This window comes from Diuraphis noxia, unplaced genomic scaffold (assembly GCF_037042655.1).
Source record: "Diuraphis noxia isolate RWA-SAM2 unplaced genomic scaffold, SU_Dnox_SAM2 contig0002, whole genome shotgun sequence".
In the NCBI taxonomy this organism is placed as follows: domain Eukaryota; kingdom Metazoa; phylum Arthropoda; class Insecta; order Hemiptera; family Aphididae; genus Diuraphis; species Diuraphis noxia.
The window spans coordinates 63,037,106-63,047,634 of record NW_028301712.1 but is presented as its reverse complement, the minus strand read 5'-3'; the positions used below and the strand labels follow the sequence as shown (position 1 = coordinate 63,047,634).

At 27.2% G+C, this 10,529-nt stretch overlaps 2 protein-coding genes across 2 annotated transcripts; one reads left to right on the top strand and one right to left on the bottom strand.

Annotated features, from left to right (window-relative positions):
• GlcAT-I (Glucuronyltransferase I) lies at positions 1-3,656 on the top strand. Its single transcript, XM_089220362.1, has 7 exons — positions 1-633; positions 717-769; positions 2,080-2,219; positions 2,281-2,440; positions 2,512-2,658; positions 2,750-3,043; positions 3,253-3,656. The coding sequence occupies exons 1-7, from the start codon at positions 516-518 to the stop codon at positions 3,349-3,351; spliced, it is 1,011 nt and encodes a 336-aa protein (XP_089076488.1). The 5' UTR covers positions 1-515; the 3' UTR covers positions 3,352-3,656.
• A 2,278-nt stretch (positions 3,657-5,934) lies between these two features.
• LOC107164043 (uncharacterized) lies at positions 5,935-10,118 on the bottom strand. Its single transcript, XM_015511719.2, has 2 exons — positions 9,783-10,118; positions 5,935-8,766 (listed from the first exon to the last, which is right to left on the bottom strand). The coding sequence occupies exons 1-2, from the start codon at positions 9,934-9,936 to the stop codon at positions 8,369-8,371; spliced, it is 552 nt and encodes a 183-aa protein (XP_015367205.2). The 5' UTR covers positions 9,937-10,118; the 3' UTR covers positions 5,935-8,368.
• Positions 10,119-10,529: the final 411 nt, after the last annotated feature.

The following is a 10,529-nucleotide window of genomic DNA, read 5'->3' as shown; positions in this document are numbered from 1 at the left end:
CTGATGGTTACTACAAAATACAACCACAGCTGATTATATAAAATTAAATTTTATAATATAATCTGTGAATCTGTGATACAACTTACTACTGAGTTACTAGTCACCAGTGAGCCTGCAGCTGCAGCAGCAGCTGTCCTCTGAATTATAAAATATAATCTTATTATCACATGTCACAACATGACAACAACAAAACATTAAATAATACTTAACTCAAAAAGGAAAACTATTTTTCGAAATTCCGCTAGATTTAAGACTGACAATAAATATTTAATTGACAGAGTAGTGAATATTTTTATTAAATCATTATAATATTTTAACTAAACACTTTTAATTTATATTATATTATTTATCATATAATTTAGTACATATTAAAATGTATAAATCAAATATTAAGTATTCTTGTTTGTTGGCCATGACATAAAGTGAAAGATTTGTAGTTTTTATCAACTGATTATTATGAATTGTTAGATCGTCGTAGATATTTCTACAAATTGTAATGTTATGAGTTGAATAAAATGAGTAATTATAATTCTAACTATAAGTTCTTGGACATGTTTAATAAAAAAAGAACAACATTTTGTTTTGGGTTTTTCACCTTACTTATTTTTTGGTTCATTGGAACTCGAAGTAGAGGTAAATATATTTTTATTTTATTTCACTAAAAATTAATTTTAATAAAATTAATAAATTGTTTTTAAATATTTTGTTATTATTAGATGCATCACAATATCAAATTTTAAAACAAACATTGGAACACACAAAAGAAGAAGTATGAACACCATTATATTTTAAAGTAGTATGCTTATTAGGTTTATAAGCAATTATTAATTTAGGGAGTTTCACTGATTATTTATTTGTAACCTAAATCTATTATTTTTTGTATACATTTACAAGATATGAATTTAAATACATAAGCCTAAAAATGATTTTTTTATAACTGTTTACAAGTCCTCATTTATATGTACATTAAAAAAACATTTATTTACGATTTATATTTCCTTATATTACTATATGAGTTAATTATACATAGCCATTCTTACAAATACATATAAAATGCTATCTATCTATTAATTATGAAAATTATAATTTATATTTTATATTAACTATATTATTTTCTTAAATTTACTATGCTCCTACTCTAGATATTTCAGGATATGTTTACAAAGTATTCAATTGTTCTGAAATCCTCGAAAAATATTCTAGAAACTAATTTAATTAATTAAATATTTAAATATGTCAACTAACAATTTGGAAAACTACTAACGGTTTACTTACATTTTATTAGTAATTGTTGAAATGTTTTGTTAATAATTGTTTTTACTTAAGTTGTACTAAATTAATTATTAGTATTAATATATACTATCAGTCAAAATTATAATATATGCATTTTTTTTTAAATAGTTTATTAAGGCTTCAACAACACAGGTTTTTAGCCTACTTTAATCAAAATTTATACAAGAAAAAGAAATGAAAATATATGTGTACATTAAATTTTGGAATACATTTTACTACATTATTATAGTTATTATTTACAATGGGTATTTAGTGTTGATGTTATGGAAAAATGTACTGATTGCAGCTGTGTTTTCATCTTTGAAGGCTTGATAGAGTGATGCAGGATTTTGGAGTATCTTGCGAACTTCAGTGTATTAGGGGCAGGTGATTACGATATGTTCAATTGATAGAGTTACGTTGCAAGTATTACATATGGGTGCTGGTTATTTTTTGATGATATGTACATGGGTTAAGTAAGAGTGGCCAATTTTGGCTCGAGTGACGGTTACTTCCTCTTTTCTTTTTGTGCCGGGAGGATAGTTTAATTTCTTGACGAAATATATGAATTATTTGACGTTGTTTAAAAGTATTCATTTCATTAGAACATTTCAAGTGTGCATGTTTTTATAAGCCTTTTTTAAATTTACAATTGATAACATCTAATTGTTATTACTTGTGATTTTCTTGGTAACTAATAGTCCTCAGATGTTACATTTATTCATATTTGTATAATATGAGTAATATGGTAAATTATCAATGTATTGTAATTTTAAAACATTATGTTGGTTTATATTTTTGTTTCAGTTAAAAATCAAATCTATAAATTACAATATTTTAAAAGAAAGGTTTGAAAGTATATGTGATAAATGGCAACCAAACATTCCAGTTATATATGCCATCACACCTACCTACAAAAGACCTGTACAAAAAGCAGAACTAACAAGGTAAATTTACATTAATATTTTTCTAATTTTTAATTTTTTCAAAATTGTTATTTTTTTATAGATTGTCTAACACTTTCCGTCTTGTAAATAATTTTCATTGGATTATTGTTGAAGATTCTGAAATGAAAACATCACTTGTAGCCAATTTACTTCATAAAAGTAATTTAAACTATACACACTTAGCCATAGGAACGCCTGCTGAATGGAAAAGAAAATTAAAAGTATACAATTTTAAATAACTGATATTTTAATTTGATTTTGTTAAATTAAAGTAATCATATATACATTTTAGGAACCTAAATGGAAAAAACCTAGAGGAGTTAAACAAAGAAATAAAGCATTGGAATGGTTAAGAAGTAACAGAGCTAATAAAAACGATGAAGGGATAATTTTTTTTGCTGATGATGATAACACATATAGTGTTGAGTTATTTAATGAAGTAAATGTTACTCATGCTATAGCTGTTTTAACCTTACCATGAAAATATAGTTATACTATTATAATATTATTTTTTAATTTTATTTACATAGATGCGAACTGTAAAAGGTGTTGGTGTTTGGCCAGTTGGTCTTGTTGGTGGTCTTTTAGTTGAAAAACCATTAATAAACAGTAAAGGCAAAGTAATTGGTTGGAATAGTGCTTGGAGACCAGAACGACCATTTCCTGTTGATATGGCAGGTTTTGCCATTAATTTAAAACTTTTACATAATCATCCGAATGCCGCGTTTTCATGGGATGTCAGTCGAGGTTTTCAGGAAAGTGCTATACTTTCTCAGGTGACCACTGTAGAACAATTGGAGCCTATGGCAGATAATTGTACAAAAGTAAGTTTGTGAAAATTATATTTTATTATAGTATATTATTATATTACAGTTGTCTCAATAACTCAGATTTCAAAGGAAATAAAAATAAATTTGACCTGTATTTTTCAAGTTCTATGATTCACGACTTAAAAAAACTTCATGTGGTTAAAACTAAAATTGAGTTATTAAACCTTAACTGTGTAATTATTCCTAATCATTTATAAATTTAGGTGTATGTTTGGCATACGAGGACTGAAGAACCAATACTAAAAGCAGAAGAAAAACTTAAAAACCGTGGACTTCGATCAGACTTGAATATTGAAGTTTAATATTCTCTAGTGATGTTAAAACCGGGTGATGCATCAGAAATTATTTTAGTCTATAAAAATGACCTTAAAAGACTCACTGCTCAATGGAGAAAGTAAAGGCCAACTTGTGTTTATATTTATATACATTATCAAATTAAGCTATGACGTTGATTAAAATGATCTGTTAGTTATTGCTGATAAAAACCATATTAAATATTTATTTAAATCTAAACCTCCAATTGTAAATTTCTAACCAATAAAAATTATTGAAACAATAATTAAATTATAAATAATATTAATTTTATCAATTCAAATTAAAAATAAAATTATTGCTTTTTCATTGTCAAGAGTAAATCCATGTCATTCAGATTTATTTTTAAATGTAGTTTAAAATAACACTTTATTGTTAAATATTAATTTAAAAAACATAATAGGTTATTTTTTTAAGTAGTTCAATATAGTTAAATATTTTGGTAAGAATATATTAACTTCTCACTTATCTATCTAGTATCCACTATTAAATAAACAAAAATAATAATTTAATTTCAACAATTTCAACTGGTAGGCGAAAAATATGGCCACGGAAAAAACCCACGGACCCCCCCCCCCCCCCAAAAAAAAAAAAACCCCACTGAAAAAAAACCCAAACTGAAAAATACATTCCATAAAAAAACTCACCGAAAAAAAGCCCAAGAAAATAAAAGTGCAATCATTGTAAATTGTAATATTTTATAAAATGTGGTTGATTGTTGATTATACAATGGATTTACAATCATATAATATTAGAACATAAGAACAAAATATTTACGTTTCTGGAGTTGTGGTAACATAATAATATTGATTGTATTGTTAACTATCACACGTACAAATCTAGTGTTGAATTAACAACAAACACTTATTAAGAGTTAATTAATAATCATTTACTTGGTTTAATTTAACTCATGTATTAATACAATTATTAGAATCAATATTTAATACAAAATGATTTTGACATTATAGATATTTTAAATATAACTTATTTAGTTGAACTATAAAGTTAATTCAGCATTTCAGCTACACGCTGGTATTACCTTTAACTACTCAAATCACATGATTTACTTGAAAATTAACTTAACTGTAAAATAATGATAATTAACTATAAAAAGCTAAGTTAAAACAATGCAAAATTTAACTGAAGTTAAAAAGTTTAAAAAAAATGAAATAAATACTTTGTATATTATTTAAAATATTTATCTATAAATAAATGTAAATATATTATGTATAATATATTTTTTTGGACTTTTTTCGTGGGTTTTTTTTCCGGGGTGTATTTTTTAGTTTTGGGTTTTTTTCCATGGCCATTTTTTCCGCGATTCATTTCAACTATATAAAGGACTTACACTACAAAGTATGTGAAATACTTGTTAATAATTAAAATGTTGTTAGGTCATAAATTATAAAAATTTAAAAAAGCACTATTATACATTTTTTATATACTTTTTTTATATTTTTGTTTCAATTAATTAACCTTGAATTAATTAGCTATTTTCTGATGTAATTGTTTTTAAAAGTTTTTTTTGTGTTGGTACACACAAAATATGATAAAAAATTAAGACATTTTTGGATATACACAATTTATTAGAATTTTTATTTATTTCTTAAGTTTTATTGAGAAAATTTTGTACTCCTACTTATTTTACATATTATACTACATTCTAATTAATTATGCAAGCATAATCTTTTTCTATTGTATCATGTGAGGTTTATTTGATCAAATGTAATGTATGTTTTAAAAGTAGTATCCCTTTTCTTAAATATATTTTACTTTATGCTCAAAACTAAATTCCTGATTATATTTTTAATTTCAAACTATAAAATAAAATTAAAATTTTATAAAAAACTTTTTTCCTGAAAAATTGAATTGTTCTACATAGGTTGATAAATCTAATAACTATGTTAGAAGCTATAATAATATTTTTTTAATCAGTCATTTATATTACTTAAAGGTGTAATTAATAAATACGTTATACCACAATTAATGGTGTACTAGTTGTCCAACGATTTATGATAAGAATATTAAATATGGTTTCCCGAAGTGTCAAGAATACAATTCTTACCAGTCAGAAGTTAAAGACACTTCAGGGGTCTTTTAATCACTCTTCATTGTGTAACCAGCATATATTAAGATATCTTAATTTGTGGTAACCAGTATATCTTTATATACTACTAGAAACTAGACAAATCTTTATTAAAACCCAAATACACAATAAAAATGTATTGATTAAAAATTAATTAATTAATTAATTATCCTATTAGTTTTAATCAATAAGTAATAGTATAATATAATGGTACATTAAAACAAAAAAATTAATTCAACAATATTTTAGCATATTAATATTTTATATCATGATCAACCTTATTGCAGACAAGATATATATTAATAATTTAAGTTGAAAATTGTTTTATTTATAACATATTAATTCATTGTATTATCATTCAACCGTCCTTAAATATTTATGTTAAATTTAAATTATAAAAACCTTGTGATATTTTAAAACGTTGAAATGCCATGACATTTTATATTATATAGTTACCTAAATATATTTTTATACTTTTAATGGCTTGTGTTTATAAAATAATATAAATTTGACATTTTTAGTTGTATTTTTTTAATTTAATGTTGATGTAAGATAAGTTTATTTGAATAAAAAATATTGTTAAAAATAATAATGCCGGAATGGCATAGTTAATTGTATTACAACATACTTATGTATTACATTTTTGAAGTTGAAAATTATAAACATTATTTATATTTTTACTTAATTTTGTATAGTATAACAATCGAAATATTTTTATAGTTTTGTAATTTTTATTTATTTTTATTTTATCTAATGTGTAGCTTCATTGATGGTTTTTACTTTTTAGATTTTTGTTACCAGAAAATTGACAGTTATTTATACCACATTATATAAATGATTGATTATTACCTTGGTGTATTAATATGTTATATGTTTTCTCCAATGACATAATTATTTATTTATTATTTAGTAAACTACAAATAATTTAATTTAACCTATTTAGGATACAATTTTAAATTGCTCTCTTTCGGTCAATATTTATTTTATAACTGTAGCCATAATCAAGTTAAAACTACTTGAATAGTATAGCCCTACTAAAATATACTATATAAAAAAGCAAGGAAATGGATGTCTCTCTCTCTAGGTTACTGTAATGTAGGGCTGGTGGTATTGAAAATAATTTTCGGTATTATGGTATTGATTTCAATACCGGTTTGAAATGGTATACCAAAAAACTGTAAAATTTCGGTATACCGAAAAACCGTAACGTTTCGGTATACCGTAACAACGAAACGTTGCGGTATATCGAAATACCGATATGGTACAGTACTACCAGAATAATACATTTTTTACTTTAATATTGTTTCACAGTATACCTATACCTACTTTATAGTTAATTATAAACTATATAACCTACACTATTACCATTGATACTAGAAAACAGCAAGCACTAGAACTTGTACTAATGTCTAATAATTATTTCATACTTCAAAAAATACTAACGTACAGAACATAAAAAAAAATGTGTGCTGTTTACAGTGTATAGGTATATAAAAAGTTCACTGTAAATCATGTTATAGTCGGCCAGTCGGGTGAATGAAAAGTGGCCGCTGATGCTCACGCACCTAGCAGTGAATTTTCATAATTGTACCGCAAAATTATGGAAAAAAGCGCTCGCATTTTGAATTATTAATCATTATTAATCGCATTTTACGTGATTCACTTTGAGAACCCATGGCTTATCGAAAAAAAAAGGTTCCTATCATATTGTCAGTGGCCACTTTTCATTCACCCGACTATAGTAAGATAACTTAAAGAAATATATATATATATTTATTTATTATAATCATAAAGTTTTATTTTATTTTATTAAGGAATTAAAGAAAAAAAGAAAAAGAAAGTACCAGGCGCGGATTCAGAGGGGGGCTATGGGTGCTCAGGCACCCCCTGTCATCTAGACACCAACAAAATAAATTTATATTATAAATTATATAATTTGTTATTTTTCAAAATAAAATTAATAATATTAATAATAATAATAATTTCGGTGCTTTTTGTTATCGCCGTCACTACGACAATAATAACTATTATTGTTAATAATTGTTTTCGTAGTATACTCGTGTGTATTATAACGACACGCGTCAACGGCGGAAAGCACCGATAACAATTATTATGAAAAAAAAGTTAGCACTAATAAATCAAATAGAAAATGGTAATATTTAAATAAATAGTAAGGTGTAACAATTTTTTTTTTTTTTGAGCACCCCCTGTTAAATTTTTCTGGATCCGCGTCTGGAAAGTACTATAATAATTTCGCGTCTTGCGAAAGAATAATAATTATAAAATGTAACAACAGTAATTTGGGTAGGTCACTGTATGCCATAGTGAGTCATTAAGAAATATATACTTGGCAATTTGGCATTCATAAATAGAAAAATTAACTCTTCAGCATGTTCTGGAGACAATGAGGATCGGTGATCAGTATAATGACAGTACCACTGTAGCAGCACAACTACACGGTTTATTCGGTATTTAGGGTTTACCATCTATTCGGTTTTATTTATTATTAGACATATGCGGGGCAGAAGATAGGCTAAGTTAGAAAGCGATGTGCCTAAATATCATTCAACTGAATATTTAAATAATTGTCAAAATTATATTAATAAAACGAAGAAAATTACATAATGATATACGAAATTGTTGAAATTGAATATCGGCAATATCGCTGTAAGATTATAATATATTTTAACCACTATCTATCTATCATTATGCATAAAAATATACTGCTAGCAATGCTAGCCAAGCATCATTACATAAAATGAATTTAACAGTTTAACACACAGCATGAATCATATAAGAGGTAGGATTTTAACGGACTACGAAGTGCACAGGTTCAGCTAGTTGTATATAAAAGTGTACAGATTGTGTATATTATAAATAATAATAATAAAAAAAAAAAAACCAATCAATATAAACAAACACTAGTCAGAACAGACAAACGTGGTACGCGGTAACCTCCGGCTCCGCTTTCGTCGGCCAAAGCTGACCGTGGTAGTGGGTCCGGACGGTCTGCTCAATAGACCCGGCCGTTTATTCCGGTTTACCACCACTGCCTTGAGCGGGTGCGGCGCAGTGGCACCGTCAAGTGACTGCGTCGATCTGCGCATGTTCTGCGCGACCAGACTGATGAGGTAGCCGCCGAAAGCCAGGAACGACAGGACGGTAAGGGACATCTGAAAGGCCGTCTGCATAGAACTGCCCGCCGCCGCCGTCGACGAGTATAGAACATCAGTGGTCCTCCGCAAGGCCATAGCATTCGGCGTGTCCTCTACTACTGTAGCCGCTTCCGCATCGTCCGTTTGTCGTATCGAACTTTCATCTGATGGACAAAATATAGCGTACATTTTATGTCATGACGGGGCTGCTGTTACATATAATGTTATTGTGCTCAACGCTCAAGGACAAAACCGAAATAGGTCTTGGGTGGCACTCTACCACCCTGCCGCATTAATATATTAATATATTATACTTTCAAGTTTCAATTGGCTGTTGAAACTTAATAAATTCTTTCGCCATTTAGCGAAAATTCGGGATTTCTAAATCAATACCTCCCCAGTTATATTTTTCTTAGATCATCCCTGATTGCGCTGTGTTTCGATGTAAATGATTTACTGGTGTAAAGTTTCCCACCTTCCATCATCAACACTATGTACCTATAATTATGATACTGCATATTATATTATTAATAGATAAACATCTTTATATGATATACTCTTCGCGCGCGGTATTCTAGGTATATATTGATCCTTTTTTTAAAAATTAGAATTAAGTTTTCAATTACTCAGGTTATTAGTTTGGTACCTACTGTGTGGGGTAACGATTTGTTAAAACACACTTTGTATGTGTCGCAAGAGTTTGTTTCTTAAAACACGGGTGGTCATTCATCCGAGACTAGGTACTAACTAGCAACGCCGGCCCAGGTAAATTCTAATTACAAAATAAGTTTTTTATTTAAATTTAAATTTAATTATGTCAGAATATAATCCAATTAGTATCAGGTCAGGCCATGGCCTTAGTGGTCTGACCCATAGTTTCGCCTACATATACCTATATATATCATTATATATTATAGTATTTTAATCATCGGAGCGCTTAGAGTCTAAAATAAAAATTATATAATACGTAGTATTGTTAATTGTCATCTATATAATATAATATTAATACAAAAATTGAATTTTTTTAAAGAAGATCCAGCGTTGATTTAAACATTTATGTTATCACGATAATAGAAGTCAGCATTGTGCAAATAATGTCCATTTTATAGGTCAATTAATGAATATGTATATTTAATAAAATTGTATTGTTTATAGTTTAAGTACTTAAAACATTTCTTACCTTTTATCCTAAGTTCTTTTTTCATTTCTAACAGTTTTTCTAAAGGCAATGCTTCAAGATCCATAGTTTCTTTGTTCCAATAGGGTTTTTTTTCTTCATGCCCGTTTAAATAACATACAAATGACAAAATTAATCCTATCAGGAAAGTATTCATTGTTAACTTGCATTTATCTACATGTACATATAGGTAGGTACTAATATAACTTTGTAATATGTTGCTTCAAGCCCTCACTGTTAAGGAATGATAAATAATATTTTATATCATTGACATGCTGTAAAGTGTAAATAATCAAGATCTAGAATTTTAATTTCATCGTTTCGCACTAAATGGCGAACACATTTGTGTCGCCTGAAGTAACAGTGCAATGCAGCACATGTGAGTATATGATGTGACCTAATGATCTAATTATGTTATTAATGCATACACACCTACATATACATATATAGTAGGGAGATTTAGATAATTATATAGACAAGTGCAATAGCATAATTATAAGTACCTATTTAAAACTTTGTTTTATCCTCATTTAAAAATAGCTAAAGTTTATGATTTTAGAACTAACATATTGAGCATCATTTTAAATTATTATTTTAACACTGATCTATAGCCGTATACGTACAGCACACATGTATTATTGTTCGCGGATAAAAATTGAATAATGTACATCATTACACACGCAACCGCACGCACTTTGGGGTGGCGTACATGCAGTAATTGATTAATATTTATTAGGTATTTAGAATTTT